Source organism: Sebastes umbrosus, chromosome 17, assembly GCF_015220745.1.
Source record: "Sebastes umbrosus isolate fSebUmb1 chromosome 17, fSebUmb1.pri, whole genome shotgun sequence".
NCBI classification, from domain to species: domain Eukaryota; kingdom Metazoa; phylum Chordata; class Actinopteri; order Perciformes; family Sebastidae; genus Sebastes; species Sebastes umbrosus.
The window spans coordinates 16,051,033-16,068,659 of NC_051285.1; the positions used below are offsets into that span (position 1 = coordinate 16,051,033).

Genomic DNA, 17,627 nt, shown 5'->3' on the forward strand with positions numbered 1-17,627 from the left:
CTTGGCGGCTCACGTTACCGCAGTCTTGGAAAGGGAGGAATGAGCGGAGGGGGTTGTTTGCAATCTGCAACCACACCACTAGATGCCGCCAAATCCTACACATTGTACCTTTAATGTCCCCTTCTGGATGAATTTTAATAAATTTGTTGATCTCTTAATTTGAAAGACCTGCAAAACCAAATACATTCCCTTGAGCCTCAGCTGTACCTTTAGCTGTTTAGTACAAATTAGTATACATAGTAAATAAACAGGTGTCGGCATTACCATTGTGAGTATGTTGCCGTGCTAGCATCAGCATTTAGCTTAGAGCACCACCTGTACGGCCTTGCAGAGCCATTAGCATGGCTGTAGACTACAATATATGAAAAAATGGATGGATTCTGCCATAGAGCACTTGTTATATTACATTACATTGGAAATTTGTTAAATTTATGTCAATATATTAGATTTCCATGTGTATAAAATGCATATTTAAGTTACATAAGTGTAGTTATATAACACGTCATATATACTATTCAATATAAATTATTCCAATCTATCCAGTGGCATGGATAACCTACCACCCTTCTGTTACAAAAAGCAGCCCAAAACTCCCTTTTTTCCCCCTTGCAACTGATCTTTCAACAAAAACAAAAGAGTGAGTTCTAACACTTTCTACCCATTCATACAAATCTATAGCCATTACTGTGCCACTCCCAGTGAGATCGATATTGCAAATACTGAGATATTACACTGCCAGTACCACTCAAACCTTCAAGGCCCAAGACTCTGGTGTAATCTTAGACCAGTGTTCGATGAAGAGGCGCGCCGCCCATCGCTCCGTCACGGAGACGTATTGATTAGTCTTTCAAGCCTATGGCCTCATGCCTAAAGCAAACATAATGTGCCCAGATCTTGAAAAGATTATATGTGTGTCATCTGTGTGTTCAAAGTGTACATATTTCATCAGCTGCTGTTCCTCCACCTTGCAGATTTGTCCAAGAATCGACTGACAGAAATCCCCCCAGAAGTGTGTCTGTTCGCCCCACTCGAGTCGCTCAACCTCTACCACAACTGCATCAAGTGCATCCCAGAAGCCATTATCAATCTGCAGATACTGACTTATCTTGATATCAGGTGGGTCATTGCCAACAGTATACTTTCAGTTTGGTTCCTGTGTCTCATTATATACATTCAACAGAAGTGAATGTGTCAGGTTTATATCTCTGAAGAAGTGCTTGTTCCCCCTTTCAGTACACTAACATGGCAAAAATGCTTTCATGAAAGAGAGGCATTTCCTCTTTTGCTGAAACTCAATTCTAGATGCTCATTTGTGACATGCTTCTGTGTATTGTTTGAAATGTAGGTCAATGTTTTACCTTTCTCTACAGCCGAAATCTTCTGTCAGTTTTGCCAAAATACTTGTTCAGCCTCCCCCTCAAAGTTCTGCTTGTGAGCAACAACAAGCTCGTGTCCATCCCCGAGGAGATCGGCAAGGCCAAAGAGTTGATGGAACTGGTGAGCAGAGTGTAATATGCTTCAGTGGATATAAACTTGTGTATACTGTACTGCCACAGCACTCCCATTTCCTACACTTTGTCTCCCCTTGCAGGATGTGAGCTGTAATGAGATCCAGGTGCTGCCAGCTCAGGTGGGGAGGCTTCATGCCTTGCGAGAACTCAACATCAGGAAGAATTGTCTTCACATGCTGCCTGAGGGTCAGTCCATCACACCTGATGTTATCCATTTTGTTCTCACTGTGTTCTTTAAAGGTGTCCCATCATGTATTTAAGTTGACACTTTTGGCAAGCATACCAGTCCTCTCACAGCCAAGATTAACAGTGATTTAGCTGTTAGCTGTCATGTTGCCATTGGTGCAGCCAAAATCCCCTTGATGAATGACATGGAGCAAGCAATGCTCTCATACAACAGGAGTGAAGGATCGTTTAAACAATTCTTAACCGTAACCATGCAGCCTCTGATTTTGTTTAAAAAGTTTAAAGGCTTAAAGCTGAAGTAGGCGAGATTGGAGCAAATATGATTAAAAAAAGTTATTTTTATACAACGGTCGCTATATCCTGACAGTAGTACATGAAACAGTTAATCTGAAAAAATCATGTGCCTCTGTGTCCTCTGTTGTCCTCCGGTGCTCCTAACGGCATCTGCAAGATTTCACATACTCAGGCGCTCATCTATAGTATCACTTGTTATGCGCACACGCACTCCCACACATGTTATACGTCCACAAAACCAGAGGTTATAAACTCAGATACACAGTGGGGAATCTGTTAAATGTTTTGTATTAATAAACCTGCAACATTGGGCCGCTTTCACCGGTTACACAACTAATTAAAGGATAAACAACATCTTCAAACCACATCAAGAACCAGTATGGTCCAGAAACATAGCCACATTACAAACGTGCAAATAATACCGCTCACAGTGTAGCCTACTACAAAGCAGGAGAAACATTTTATCAAGGTGCATGAGTGGATTTATGAACTCACCACCAGAACAGCTGGAATCTCCGACTGTGAGTGCAGAATCTCCTCAAAAAACTTCTTTCAATTTGTTTCGCAATTTGAGTGCGATCATGCCAATTGGCTTGTCATACAGTGCGGATATGGTAGTTGTTGTTGTGTTTTGTAGGCTAGTACAATAAGAAATTGTTTCCTAAATGCAAGCCATCACTGTTTTGTGCTTTATTTTACATTGCAGTGTAAAGTCCTTCCATTACCAAACTGTATGATATAAATATTACTCATAGCTGTAAAAGTATTTCAGTTTGGGTTTTTTTTCAGGAGAGAATTCAGCTGAGGGGGCACAGTGGACTCCCAAAGATCTGACGCTGGTTCAGATCATATGAATTCACAGAGGTTAAACTCTGTTACGAAGCGGACATAGAGGCAGTTGCAAATACCTTCTCATTCTCTGCACGCATGTGAAATAGAGTGAATTAAATTAAAATATATTACACGAACACACCCTTAAGTTGGATAGTGGAGCTTGGAGACCACACATGTTTTATGGAAAATCTGCATTACAAAGAGTTTGGAAGATGTGGGTGTTTACCAGACAAGGAGGGTGTAACGTAAAGATGCTATCAAGTTGCATTATGGGAATTGTGGGATCTAGCATCTTTGGAGCTTACTAGGGACGAAAAAAAGCCAAGTGTATCAATTTTGATTTATTCCTCAAATTTATAGAACAGCAAATACTAAATCACTGGAGTACTTTAATGTGTCGTACTAGAGTATTCAGATCAGCTCAGAAATAAGACTTGATGTGGACTTGACTCCGTTTTTAGGGTGATGCCCTACTCTGATTAGGTCTAATCCACCAGGATAATAAAGCATACACTTTGTTCCCCATTGCATGTTGGAAGCAGTTTATCACATTCAACAAAAGCTGTCTCTCTGGTCTGTACTTGCAGAGTTGGCTGACCTTCCTCTCATCCGACTTGACTTTTCCTGCAATAAGATCACAGAGATTCCTCCAACATATAGGAAACTCAGGCAGCTGCAGCACATCATCCTAGATAACAATCCTATGCAGTCTCCACCAGCACAGGTGAGTGCATTCATTTCACAATTCTGTTTATTTGGACGTCAAGTATGGTGTCAACATGCAGCACAAATGGTTGTTAAGGGTTTCCTCTATGAATATTGTACAATTGCACCATCTAGTGGATGAAGGAACATTTTTATCTTCCTAATGGTTAAAACCACTCAGACTCTAGAGACACCTTGTGTGCATTTGTATGTTTCAGATTTGTCTCAAGGGCAAAGTGCATATATTCAAGTACCTGAACATCCAGGCGTGTAGGACGGACAAGAAACCGGACACCCTGGACCTCCCCTCCCTCGGCAAACGTTGCCTTCCCCAGCCACTTACAGATAGGTATGGACACATTTATTGTTTTGTTTCATCATGTCATGATGCACAGGGCACTTACTTTTGTATCATTGCTGTTGTTTTAAACCTATTATTTGCATCTACACATGCTCCCTTGATGATAGTTAATGCATTATGTTATACTATTCATTATTCTGTGCTTGCAAATTTGATTTTATGGTTGCCTGTTACAGATACGGCCCTAATGAGCTGTTTGTTTTGCATATTTCCAGCATGGAAGATTTTTATCCCAGTAAGAACCACGGGCCTGACTCTGGAATTGGTAGTGACAATGGTGACAAGAGGCTGTCTACAACTGAGGTCAGAGTTCAAACACTCGAGATCAACTGTTGGCATTGCTAGCTAATGCATGATGAACACGTTGTCGTGTTTTACTACTTACCAGATTGCAACATGTTGAGATGCATAAATGTCAAAGCACCTTGTGAAATTCTTTCTGATACACTCATAAATCTAACAAATGGGAAAAAAAATGGGTTCAGGTTCAGGCAATAGCACTCACAAGCAGACTCTCCAGACAAAGCAGTAGAGGACGAGACAGTCCTCACTAGGTCTTAATTCAGCCTCACAATTGGCAATAGAAAAGTACAAAACAAACCCAAAGAGGCCATAGCAGGAGGGCAGTGATAAAAAACTGGCTGAGGATCATAAGAAAAGGTGGGCAGACTAGACAAAACAATGGCGAGATAGGTATGGCAACTATGGAGCAGAATATGGGAAAGCTAACTGGGCACTGGGTGGACTGGCTAATGGGAGGCAGGTGGGTGATCAGGGGTAGCTGGCTGAGGTGGGAAGTTCTCTGAGGGTGACTTGTGGACAGATGGGGAATAAGACATGACTAGACATGACAGCAGAGGTTGTTATGGAAATGAACAACTTGGAAACACGAGTGTGTGTGGGAGTCCAGACACAAGGAAACTCCCTGCAGCTGCTGAGCCAAAGTATTGCACAAGAAGCAGGCATGCTATATATCTTCTTCAGAATATCATTAGATATTTCATCCAGTCAAAGATGTATAAAGTCAAATTTATGAAATAGGAATACTAAAATACTATACTAGGAATTAGGAGTACTAAAATACAAAAAAATACGAGAGTTCACTCGTTCTTTCCTTCTCCTGCAGCCTTCAGACGACGACACCGTCAGCCTGCACTCTCAGGTCTCAGAGACAGCCCGTGCCGATGCCCTCTCACTCCTCTCCAAAATGGATTCGTGCAAAGGTTACCGAAAATAAGTATCACATATTCGCTTTGAAAGCAATAGCAGAGACACGGGGTGGTTGAATGAAGTGCCTAAAATGTGATAGTTTATTTGATGAACGCGGATGCTTCCTCCCTCTATCAGATCAGGATCTCTATGACTTTATAGACCCCAACCCGGACGAGGATCCTGCTCTGTCAGAGTGTGACGGGCAGCAGAGCACTCATGTGTCTTGTATAAAGGTATTAATCTATCTATCTATCTATCTATCTATCTATCTATCTATCTATCTATCTATCTATCTATCTATCGAATGATTACGAACATAACGAAAAGTTATTGAAACCAATGACAAAAATCAGGAGTAATCAGGAGATAAAATCAATGGTAACACTTAATTTTACAGGTCTGCAAATTTCATGGTAATTAGGTGAGAATTAGCAAGTAACCTATTTGAAATTTTTGGGGAATTACTGCCAAATTACCCCAATATTTACCTCAAAATTGATCAAAAATGACTTTATTATAAACATTATTTAACAATTATATGCTAATATATCATATAATGGTTAAAATAGATCCCTCAGGCTTGAGAAGCGGCTGTGCGCTGCTCTTCATCGAAGGTGGAAAACAAAAAACTAATAGGAGACACATCTGATCAGGCAAAAATCTCACCATTGTGTGACTTATTGTCTACACAAATGTAACCTGGTAGCTAATGTAATGATTCAGGGAGGGTTTTTTTTTAGAAGTTATTTGATAATTATTATCTTTTTTCCAGCAGACATGGAAATAAAGCATATCAATTAACTTTGTATTCTTTTCCCGGAAATTTATTAAATAAATTACCAGGTATTTATTACTGCCTATTGGGAAATAGCGTAATATAATTATAAAATTATGTTTATAATAGATATAAAATAATAATAATAAAAGTCCAGAGTCAAGTCCCAAGTCAAGACAGCCAAACAAAGTAATTTTTTGATACATTTTGAGGTAAATATTGGGGTAATTTGATACAGATACAGATAGCTTTATTTATCCCCGAAGGGCAATTCAGTTTCTACAGTCCACCGAGACATATACACATTCATACTGCACAGTCATCAATAACAGAGGGAACACAGTAGGCGGCATATGGGGAGGTGCAAGATCAATAGAAGTACGAGAATACAAATATTTGAAATAAAAAAGATAAATACAAGAATAAAAACAAGACGAGATAAAAGAATAAAGGAATAAATAGAATAAAGTGCCAAGAGTATTGCACATTACAATACAATGTACCTAATTGCAAACACGGGTAACCATTATATGGTTTGTGCAAAATAACTTTACATTCAAATTAAATAAAAAAATGTTTTTTCATTCATTCAAGATAATTACTCTGCGTTCAGCAACTTGGCAGTAATTCCAAAGAAATTTCAAATAGATTACTTGCTAGTTATCACTTAATTACCATGAAATTTATAGACCTGTAAAATGTTACAACATCAATTTCTGGCTTCTGTTTCCTGACATGGTATGTGTGTTTTTGTGTGTGTGTTTGTGTGTTTCAGGAACTGGAAAAAGTTCTTAACATGTCTCACCAAAGCAAAGATAAAGACGTCTGGAAAGAGGAGTCAGGGTGATTTATTATTCAATACATCTTGTACCTCTGATGCCTGAACAGACAGGTTTTGTCTTAGTCATTATATTAAGTTCAAGCAACTAATTATTGTGCCAACACTGCAAAACGAGTTCTGCAGAAGAAAGGAGTTTCCCGATGACAGATTTTTTACAGTAATAGGTCACTAGTCGAACCTGAAAATAAGTTTACAGTAAAAACAAAGGTCATGCACAGAGGCAGCTGCTGTCTTGGAGTGGAAATCTAACATTTTGTGAATGATGTCTCTTTATACATTGTAATTCACCTTAATTGCGAGAATATTGCAGCACAAAGCAGAAAAAGATGTTTGTAGATATATGAGCAAAGGTTTTCCACAAATCAACTATTGCAAATCAGGAGATTACAGCATAAAAATGTATGATCCATAAGCACTGACTTGTGGTTTCAGTAGCTGACCGCACGAACAATCAACTCTCCATTCATTGCCAGCTGCGTATATACAACGTGTGCCTCAGCTTGAATACTAATCTACTGTGGCACCAACTGGTCCGTTTGATGGGCAGGTCTGGACCGTGTATGTCAACACAAGACAATCTGCTAGCAGCTATTATGAATACTATTTGTGCAGGTCATCTGTCAGTTTAAAACATCTGCAACTATTTTGGGAGGTTTACACTGCAAAATGTTAGACAATCTTGCGCAGTCGTGATTTACTATACATGGCCTCAACAAGGAATAAATACCATGTGGTCAAAAAGTTTAGATTACAGAATTTAGTTTATATACACATGGCTACGTCAAAGAGGCTTTAGTGTTTTGACAGCTGTATCTGAATTTGTTGAATTGGTGCTCTCTTCTCTTTGCAGACCTTTTGTGAATTTGGGCAAGATGATGATGTTACCAAATGTTTAAACTCGCGAGTTGCGTACAGTTTCTGATGATAACAACTTCGATCTTGAACTTTTCCCAGTTCTGATAAGGAGCAGCTAGTTGAGGAAGAGGATGACGAGCTGAAGGAAGTGCTGGATCTGAGGAAGATTGCTGTTCAGCTTTTGCAGCAGGAGCAGCAGAATAGGTGTGTGGTTCTCACTTTTCTTCTAGTAACAAAAGCCATCCCATATTTACTGAAGCACTCACACCTGCTCTTTCATTAGTTGAGATCTCCATTTGCTGAACTGCTAAAAATCCACCTCCTTGTTCTTCCATCAATCCATCATCACCATTTTATGTCTTTCACCTCAGCAAATCATGACTTTACTTAATCTCTGCCCACTCTTGTCCTCCCCGATCATCTCTTGTTCCCTGCTTTCTCCCTCAACTCGGCTACTTCGTATTTGATGTGTGGCTTCTAGACGACGGTCATTAATTTGCAGAGCGGAGAGTCTTATCCACCGACGGAGAGTGACTGGCCGGGCACACAGGTAGATGGACTTTCTTTATCATCAATTACAGATTGTTTGTACATCACACTGACACAGTATGATGAAAACTAAGCTGTTTCTTTGCTTGAATGCATGAAAATATTTTCATTTTAGAAGTGGAATTAGCTCACTTTTCCTGTGACGTGGTTTATGCCAACTTTGTAAATCAGTGCTGTTGTTAAAATGAAGACTAGCCTAGACGCCCTTACAAACTATTCCATTCATTGTGCAGATGAATTGCCCTTTGTTGCTCAACTGGTGAAATTTCCACAGAATTTGACTTGGCCCATTTGTTTTACTTTTTTTTAGTTGCAAACAAAGCAGCATGGTTGACACAGGGCAAACATGTATCATGTAACATGAGTCATTTCTGTTGTAATATTTCCTGTTGCTGGGCAGCACTGTAACTGCACCCACATCTGTTTCTGTCTGTAGATTCCTAAGTCACTCTGGAAGCTCAGGCAGCAAACCGAGGCCCCCGCCTCAGACCGCTCGCAGGTACGCACCGTACCACATGTTCACTCTGACTGCTGACTAGAAGCACACATTTACAGTGGAGCCCTCATGACTGTGAAACCTAGCAATGTAGCTGCAATAATTGTTGTATGCTGTAATTTATCTCTGATGTTTTAAAACTTATTAGATTTTTTTCCAACTGGTGTATGAAAAAGAGAAAAAAGAAGTACAAAAAATAGGAAAACATCAAATTCAGAGGCAAATATTTCATTTTACTATGATAAAATAGCATTACATCCTAATACTGTATTATGGCCAAATGCAGCCAGTAAGCTGAAATGTTTTAAAGGGTTGCAAATAATTATTTTCCGTACTAATTAATTTTTTTCCCCAATCAAATGATTTATGTTATAGTCTATAAAATGCGAAAAAACAGTAAGAAACACCAATCACAATTTCCAGGAGCTAAAGTTTTCATCCGTCCAATAGTCTAAAACACAAAGCTGTTACATTTAGAATTATATAAAACAGAGATAACAACAGATTCTCACATTTTAGCTTAAGTGTTTCTGCTTGATAAATGACAAAAAGGGATAGTTCGGATTTTTTGATGTGAGGTTATAGGAGCTACTCATCCATAGTCAGTGTTTTGCCCACAGTAGGTGACATTCGGCGCGTCCCAGCTTGGAGAAACAGACAGGAGTACGGGCACGGGAGCAAAGCAATGTAGTGCTATAGATGGGGCCAGCAGCAAAACACATGTTAGCCACCTAAATAAATCGATATCCGTTTAAGTGTATGCTATATTTAGAATATTTTCACCACTTTATCTTGCCGTCAGACAAGCCGTTCTGACGGGGAACTGAACTGCAAGTGAACCATATTTATACTCTCTTCAAAGCCAGCAGACTCAGATGACAAAAACAGTATAGATACGTTTCACTCTCAGTTCCCCGTTAGAAAATATTCTAAATATAGCGTACACTTAAAAGAACGCACTTATCAATTTTTTTCGGTGGGCCTTTCTTTTAGGTGGCTAAAATATGTTTTGCCGCTGCCTCCGTCCACAGCAGTACATTGCTTTGCTCCTGCGTCGTTACTCTTGTCTATTTCTCCAAACTGGGGGCGTGCCGACCGTCATCTACTGTAGGTAATACACCGACTATGGATAGATAGGTACCTCATACAACCCCTCTTCAAAACACCCGAACTATCCCTATTAAAGGCATTAATGGTTTACATGTTCAGGTTAATTTCAGGCCAGTTCTGCAGTGTTTAACTTCTGATTCTAATCAGACATAATGACATTGAGCCTCATGCAAGAACCACTCATACAAACAGTTCTCAAAAAGTGTAACCAGAGGGAGACATTTAGGCCCACAGTGTCTTTAATCTTATCTGAACGTAAAACAGCATATTTACTCACCTGATGCTACTCGTGTCTTTATTCTAGTGCTTCTCTGGATGAAGGGAGTAGTGGAGCATCAGTGCTGAGTGGACAGGTACACACTTTTTGACTTCAAAGCAAACATACCATGAGTGATATTTCAGATTTCTCATGTGTATCAGTTTGGTTGCGTCTCCCATTACAGATGTGATGTTTTCTCTCTAAAGGATGCAGTGAATGACTTTAATTGCATCTTTTTGCTTTCACAGCCTTCTTCCTCCTGCTCCTTTGATGGCAGCCTGAAGACAGATCAGTCAGATTCAGAGCCAAAGTGGCCCGAAGTCCCACCGGTCCTCAATCAGAACGAAGATCGCAGGAGGAACAAGTACCTGAGAAAAGATTATCTGAAGGTATGAGCATGCACACGTCGTCTTCCCATAACCACAGAAAGTGGATCTTCCTCAGAACTAGCGTCATTAGTTGCCTGAGGATAAATTCTCACTCTTACACACCTCAAATGGTATCAAGTCACGCAGAAAGTTTAGGCCTCACTTTCATTTCTTTTGTCTTGTGTGATGGTACAGTTACTTTGATTAAAGATAACAGTGAAAGATTGAATGATAATCATTCATTTTGATCATCATTTTCCCGACAGTACAAGTGTCAGAGTGCTCGGAAAAACTCCAGTGGGAACGACGACTGTGAGGTGGGTGTGGGACAAAAATCTAGATATATTATCATCTCAAAATATCCTTTATTGTTAAGACAGTTTGGATTTTCATGAATGTTTTGTCTCCAGGAGGGTCTGCGCAACGCCGATTTCAGCACCACTCTGACTGTGTTTGGACTGAAGCCGAGATCAGGTAATAGACAATGCTTGTGGTACGACCGTATTAATGACAGCGGTACGTGCTCATTTGTATGACCTCGTCTGAATAGATTTCTGAAGATTATAAGGAAATAGATACTAGCAAGGATGCAACCATAAAGTACTGATAAAGATACCTTCAAATCAATGGGATTAGCTAAGTGGGAAGGTGCAGTTAGCTTCCACTATTATAAAATATCACAATGAAGCTTGTATAAACACTGAGGCAGTGCTCCATTTTGGCTCGTATCTGAAGCCAAAATATTTTTTAGGTGGAGTCCCAGTGCCTTTCTCTGGAAGTGGGAGAGGGTTTCTGTGGAACTGTTGATCTGTTCTATACAAGTGCAAGGCGCAACAGGACTGATGCCTCCTCCTGCTTTATTTGGGTGCACCAATAAATCATGGAAATTTCTTTTTGTCATGATTGATTTATTGCTATCTGTAAAAACACCCTAACACACTAACAAAATACTCAGATGCTTTACTTAAGAAAAAATATTAATATTATGGCTTCCCTCTTTGATTCCTTTAAGCAGGGTAGCATTAGGAACAGATGGACAATCAACTTTGACAGGGAGGGCATTTTTTTTTACCTCACATAGCCTTTATTAAGTGTATAATTACCATTATCATGTTTCATGAAAGAAATAAACTATGACAGAGAGGCGTATACATACTGTCACTTCTGCGCGCAAGCAGTCATACACACTCCCACACATGTAATACATCCACAAAACCAGAGGTTATAAACTTAGATACACAGTGGGGAATCAAATGTTTTGCATTAATAAACCTATAACATTGAGCCACTTTCAGCGGTTACACAACTAATTAAAGGATAAACAACATATTTAAGCCACATCAAGATCCGATATGCAAATACAACCATATCTCATCCAGAAACGTAGCCACAATTACAAATGTGCACATAATACTGAGTGCAGAATCTCCTCAACAAACATCTTTCCATTTGTTTGTGTGAGTGAGATCGCATATGCGAGCGCGCGCATGGGACACCGACCCGGGTGATTTATACGTGTAAGAAGTTACAAACAGTCCCTTCAAGAGAAGAACATTTTCATGAAGAGTTGTGGGAAATGAGAACTAAAGATAAAAGGAGATGCCAGAAGGGTGAACAGAAAACCATGAAAGTAAAGATGAAATGATATTTGTTTTCTACACAACGTAGCTTGGTTTCATATTTGCGTCACCTTTTTCCTGCTAACACAGATAATATCCAGATTTCTCGCTTAGATATCATCAGACGTAGGGCTGTGTTTTATGACCCTGTACGAGTACATGCTTTCCTGGAAAGCAGGAGTGGAATGTGTGTATTTGTTTTCACACTGACATCAGGTGTCGTGACCTGCTAGTCAGTAGTAGCTGTATCTAGGATTTTAGCTTCCTCTTTTTATCTCACTGTGTGTTATCTGGAACTCCTTTTACAGCCTTCACCAGAGGAAGCCGCCAGGAGTACACCTCGACAGACCCCAGCTTCACTATGAGGAGGAAGATGGAGCACTTGAGAGAGGAGATCGAACAGATAGGACTCTTACGGCAGGTCAGAAGCTCCGCAGCTTGTTTATGCCTTCGCGTTTTGCACAAAGCATTGAGTCATTCACGGGCCAAAGCCTGCCAGATCCTGCTTTTGTTCCAGTGTTTATAACTATTTAAGTGAATACGTGGCATCTAAATCCAGAAGAGTGTGTGTCCTTACTGAGTGTCACAGCTGCACTTGGTTTCTAAGAAGTTGAGCCACACTGTACTCTGTACCAGCCCGATGATTTGCTCATCTCAGTTTGCCTCTGCAGTATAGCACATTGTGTGTTAAGTTAAATCTTTCTCAGCTTTCACTTGCTGCCCGACCATGACACCTCATCCCCACATTGCTGTCGCTACGTTCTCCTCAAATAGAGAGGAAACTGACAACTTCCTGTCACAGTTTTTGTAGTAGTGCTGCTTTGTAGTAGTGCTACATTTTAGTAATAGGAGTAGTTTTTTAGCACAGCACTAATCAAACTGAAGATCAGATGGGTCACCCCATAAAAAAAATAAAAGGGAAGGCAAGAGGAAAAACAGAGGTGACAGAAGCTGAGTACTGTATGTGCTTGCAAGATGTCTGTACAGAAATGAAAGGAGAATGAAACTCTCAGCAGCAAGTTAGAGACTGTCAGACACACCTAAACTGTTATAATAATACCGTAGTGTTCTTGGCTTCAAACCAAAAGTAAGCAAAGAAGACATGGGAATGAAAACAGCTTGAAGATAAGATTCTAAGGTGGCCCAGATTGTCTCAAAGAACAAGGAAAGAGATGTGGGCAGAGAGACCAAAGGACGCTTTTGAGCACTTTGTTAAATGAGGCAGAGACAGCAACCTCGGTGCCACGTATGAGATAACAGAGTTAATGACAGGTACTTCAACCTCTTACCACTTGTAACATCATGACCTTTGAAATGTGTGTACGGATATGCTCAACCCACCTGATTCTGAACAACCAGATGATATCACACCATGCTCTGGACTTCATGTCTACAGACCATTTCAAAGGTTAAGATGACCTGCTATCCATGAAGCAAGCAAATATTATTTTGAGATTCGTAAGACTTTCCTTAAGAGTAGTTACGAAGTGTTTTACAGATGCAAGAAAAGACAAATAGGGAATAGGGGATAGAGACGGTTGAGACCTTGTAAAAGGACACACAGTGGGAGGCTGTTTCAAAGCTGAGAAGAAACAAACAGCAGGAAAAGGAACGCAAGGCGTACACAGACATAATAGAACAGATATTCACGTTACTGGGAAACCCGCCACTGACTTCTTTCACAATATAAGGAGTTGGGGCACCTATTTTGACATTTTTCAAGGCCTTCTTGTCCACACTGGCTTAACAGTCTTGACCCTTGACTGAGAAGTCCTGACTGAATGAACTTTCCATCTCAATAAAATCATTTTCATAGCTGGTGAGAGATTGCACTACTTTCTATTCCCAGGAAAGTGCTCTGGATGGAAACTACAATTGAGGTCAGATTTCAGAAAAGAAACAGTATTCATGGACCAGAGTTTCACGTTTAGCAATGCTGAGAGCAGAACAACCCCTTTATGGAGAAAGCAAAAAAAGTGATTGATAGTGTGCACAAAAACACTACATAGAAGACCATTAACTTTAATAAAATCCCTTCCAAAGTCATTACCATCAATGCCAAGATCTACGACTGCTTTGAATTAGTTGTATAATCAACTATAGTTGTTCCCTGTTACGCCAGAACGCATCATGCCTCACATCCTTTTCCTGCTCTTCATCGACTGATGACACAGAGCATTTGTTGGACTGTGCCCAACTAGCTGTAGGACCTGGACTTTGCTGACGACAGTGCCCTCCTCGTGCACAAGAACAAACAGGCTTTCTATTGGTGACAGATAATATAGAATATCCAATCTTTCAACACCTACTGTGATGACTTCCTGCGGGATATCCCTTCTGCTAATCCGGGAACTCAATCGGCATCGCTAAAAGATGTTGAGACACATTCAGCTGAATTCAGTTTTGCCTTTGGCTACTGTGAAACGAATGCAAAAGAATTTACTAAAGGGTCACATCAAGGTCAGGGGATAAAAGCATCACAGCTTTTTTTGGGATCATGCGATATGTATTTGCATGCATTCCCAAAATACAAAATATGGGAGGAGGGAAGGGAAATTTATACAAAAAGCCACAGACACTATAGCCAGGTTGAAGAGAGAGAGTGAAAAAATTAGTGACTTTTGTCAGCAGTCTTCAGTAATAGTTAAAACAATGGAAACAGTTAAAGGCACAATGAGTAGGATTTTCCTAAAAAGTGTGTAGACTCGTACAAAAATAATCACTCTCAATCATCCCTTGTGACCCACTAGAAGTGTGTGGGGGGTGTCTGCATCTACAGAGACCCTGCCTTCTTCCTTTATTTTCTTAATTTGCTGTGTTCGGGACATTTCCTGGCGCCAACCTTTATAAGGAAGAGGAAGCTACGAAAATTGCAGACACAGTGCCAAAAAAACTCAAATATAGCGTGGCGAGACACCAAACCGACAAAGCTTGTTCCAAAACGAGAGTGAATCTGGGGTTTGTTTTCACATGCTGGTGAGCACCCTAACCCTCGTCGAGCTGGGGAGTAGGGGACAACTTTGAATGTTTTTGAATCGACAAATCCTACTCATTGTGCCTTTATGTTGTACCAGTAAAGAGTATTGCATATGAAGTAACTTTACAGGAGCTCTCATTCTTGTGTTGTTATGGTGATGAATGTGTTTGCTGACTCTTAATGATGAAGTTCAGTCTGCGATATGTTGAGTATAAACGTAACTTATTTCAAGATCCATTTCTGAGCTTTTTTTCCCAGAGCTTTCAGCCACATCTCACAGTCCTCCAGTTTTTATCAGTTGTCATAGAGATGGCTCAGTTGTCATCACATGGCCTAAGACCCCCTAAGAGCTAAGTACAGCACAGGAAGACTGGAGAGGTGTATGACGTCACATGTTACAGCTGTGGAGCCCACTACCTCGGTGAAAGAACTCTGGATAAGAGACTGAATGAGCACCGGAACAATAGACAACATGTCTGTGAACACCAGACCGAAACAGGTCACAGCATCAACTGTGAAGGGGTCAAAGGTCACCAACCAGGAGTCAGTGAACGGCTGGAGAAAGACGGCTGGAGACATCCAGACTCTCAGATTTACCATCTCCCCCCATATACCTACATTTCCATATTCAGATCACGTGACTGAGCCACAGTATCATCCAATTAAAAAGTCAATGAATAGGCCAGAGTTTTCTGGTAAAAGGAGTTTTAAAGTTCTAAGAACCACACAAAAATCTCCCATGTTGATTCAGTCACTGGTCTTTTTGTTGAGCTGACAACATCAGGCTATTTAACTAATACTTCCTCACATAGTATAGCCTTCCTCTTGTAGGAAGAGTGCATGAATATTGTTTCAAAACTGTCTTCTATTAAACTCACATTCCACTTTCAGCAGCAGAAAACACCTGTCTTGCACTTCATTTACGTCCCAGACATGCACACAACACGTCTTTTAAAAACCCTGCAACAGATCCTGTTTTACGGCAGTTCTTACAAATCAGATGATCTGCAGCTGGTATCATTTACATGTTCAGTCTTAGAAAGAACCAACCAGGTAATAAATACCAGAACTGCAAGCCAAAAACAGCAAATCCTCAGGTGTATTGGAAGCACCTTAGACTCCATGAAATGCCTTAGGACACTTTTTGCTGTGGAAAACCCAAAATCCAGTCGTGTAAACCAGATTATTATCAGGAGCAGGTTATATGATCACATCGCAACCACATGCACTTTTTTCTGTGTTTCAGCGGGACCTTCCTGGTAAATAGTATAGCAGAATATGTATTCATTGTATATAATGTATACAGTATGAATACAGTGATGTCATGAGGTCATTGTTAATGTGTTTACAGAACATTGAGTGCAGACTGAAGGTGTTGCTCCCAGACGATGTTGGAGCTGCTCTGATGGACGGGGTTGTCCTTTGCCATTTAGCCAATCACATTTGTCCTCGGTCTGTCGCCAGCATCCATGTGCCGTCTCCTGCAGTGGTAAGCACGCTGAAAATCCTAAAAGGGTTCTTTTTTTATTTTAAATCACAAATGCCACTTTGTGATAATACACCTTATGTAGTAAACAGTTAGGAGTAACTATATGCATAGTTGTCTACATTCATCAAATGTATTTGTGTGTTGTGATTTTGATTTCTAACATGATTGATATTCTGGCCTCCAGCCAAAGCTTAGCATGGCTAAATGCCGTAGGAATGTGGAGAACTTCTTGGATGCCTGTAAGAAGCTGGGTGTCACACAGGTAACAATATTATAATATTATATACAACATATTCAAAACAAACACAGGTTTACCCTGTATTAGCTTTACTTTTTTTCTTGTTAAGATTTATGATGATGATTTACTGATGATAACTCTCTGGAACATTAATTACAGATGCACCGTTATATTAACTGACTGTATTAAATCTCTGCAAGTTCTGTCATGGACAAAAAGAACATTTATTATCATTTCATTTGGCAAGATCTGCCTGACATATAAATAATCAAATTCTTACTACGCAGCAGTTATATATATAGTATATTATACTGCAGTAAATGTTGATACAAATATAAATATGAGCCATTCTTAAACTTCAACACATACTGAAACTAGTACTGGAAAAGCAGAAAATGCAGGGCTTGACCAAAATTACCCCTGCACAAATTAAATTTAAGGGCATAGTTGGTATAGAAAAAAAAAAATGCCATAATAATTAAAAAAAATTATAAGCAACTGAATACCTGAGTCTGTATTTGTGAACCCTGAAACCCCTGTTAGAATATATATATATATATATTGATTTTCAGCCTAGTAAATTGTGATTTAATTTCACAATCAGGTATTCAGTTACATGGAATATTCAAGTCCGTACCTCCTTTCTTTGCTCCCATAGTTTGATGTAATTTGCCCAGGTATTGAGATAGCTGTGATTTCTGCCTTTACACAATACAATGGAGGTCAGTGGTATTTCATTTATGGTGATGGTGCACAAGTCTCGCAGACAAATATCTCAAAAACACTGCACCAAAATTATCTAAAAGAAATTATGCTCTTTGTTTGTTTTGAGTGAACTGAAAAAAATGATATGTAACATCAGTGTTATAAAGACTGAAGCTGTTACTGTGAAAATGTTTTCACAAATGTGCTTTAGTCAGCCACAAAGATCCTTGGGAAAGTCCCAGG

General features: G+C 39.8%; 1 protein-coding gene across 1 annotated transcript in view; it reads left to right on the forward strand.

Moving 5' to 3' along the window:
* The window catches only part of lrch2 (leucine-rich repeats and calponin homology (CH) domain containing 2), a 34,222-nt gene that overhangs the window by 11,468 nt on the left and 5,127 nt on the right, over positions 1-17,627 (forward strand). The window contains exons 2-20 of the mRNA XM_037747764.1: positions 972-1,116; positions 1,371-1,497; positions 1,592-1,697; positions 3,413-3,549; positions 3,749-3,879; positions 4,107-4,194; positions 5,018-5,114; positions 5,239-5,336; positions 6,654-6,721; positions 7,674-7,778; positions 8,056-8,124; positions 8,560-8,622; positions 10,034-10,082; positions 10,237-10,377; positions 10,623-10,673; positions 10,767-10,830; positions 12,284-12,396; positions 16,304-16,441; positions 16,626-16,703. Of these exons, the coding sequence (XP_037603692.1) occupies positions 972-1,116; positions 1,371-1,497; positions 1,592-1,697; positions 3,413-3,549; positions 3,749-3,879; positions 4,107-4,194; positions 5,018-5,114; positions 5,239-5,336; positions 6,654-6,721; positions 7,674-7,778; positions 8,056-8,124; positions 8,560-8,622; positions 10,034-10,082; positions 10,237-10,377; positions 10,623-10,673; positions 10,767-10,830; positions 12,284-12,396; positions 16,304-16,441; positions 16,626-16,703 (1,868 nt within the window). The remainder of the gene's footprint in view (positions 1-971; positions 1,117-1,370; positions 1,498-1,591; positions 1,698-3,412; positions 3,550-3,748; positions 3,880-4,106; positions 4,195-5,017; positions 5,115-5,238; positions 5,337-6,653; positions 6,722-7,673; positions 7,779-8,055; positions 8,125-8,559; positions 8,623-10,033; positions 10,083-10,236; positions 10,378-10,622; positions 10,674-10,766; positions 10,831-12,283; positions 12,397-16,303; positions 16,442-16,625; positions 16,704-17,627) is intronic.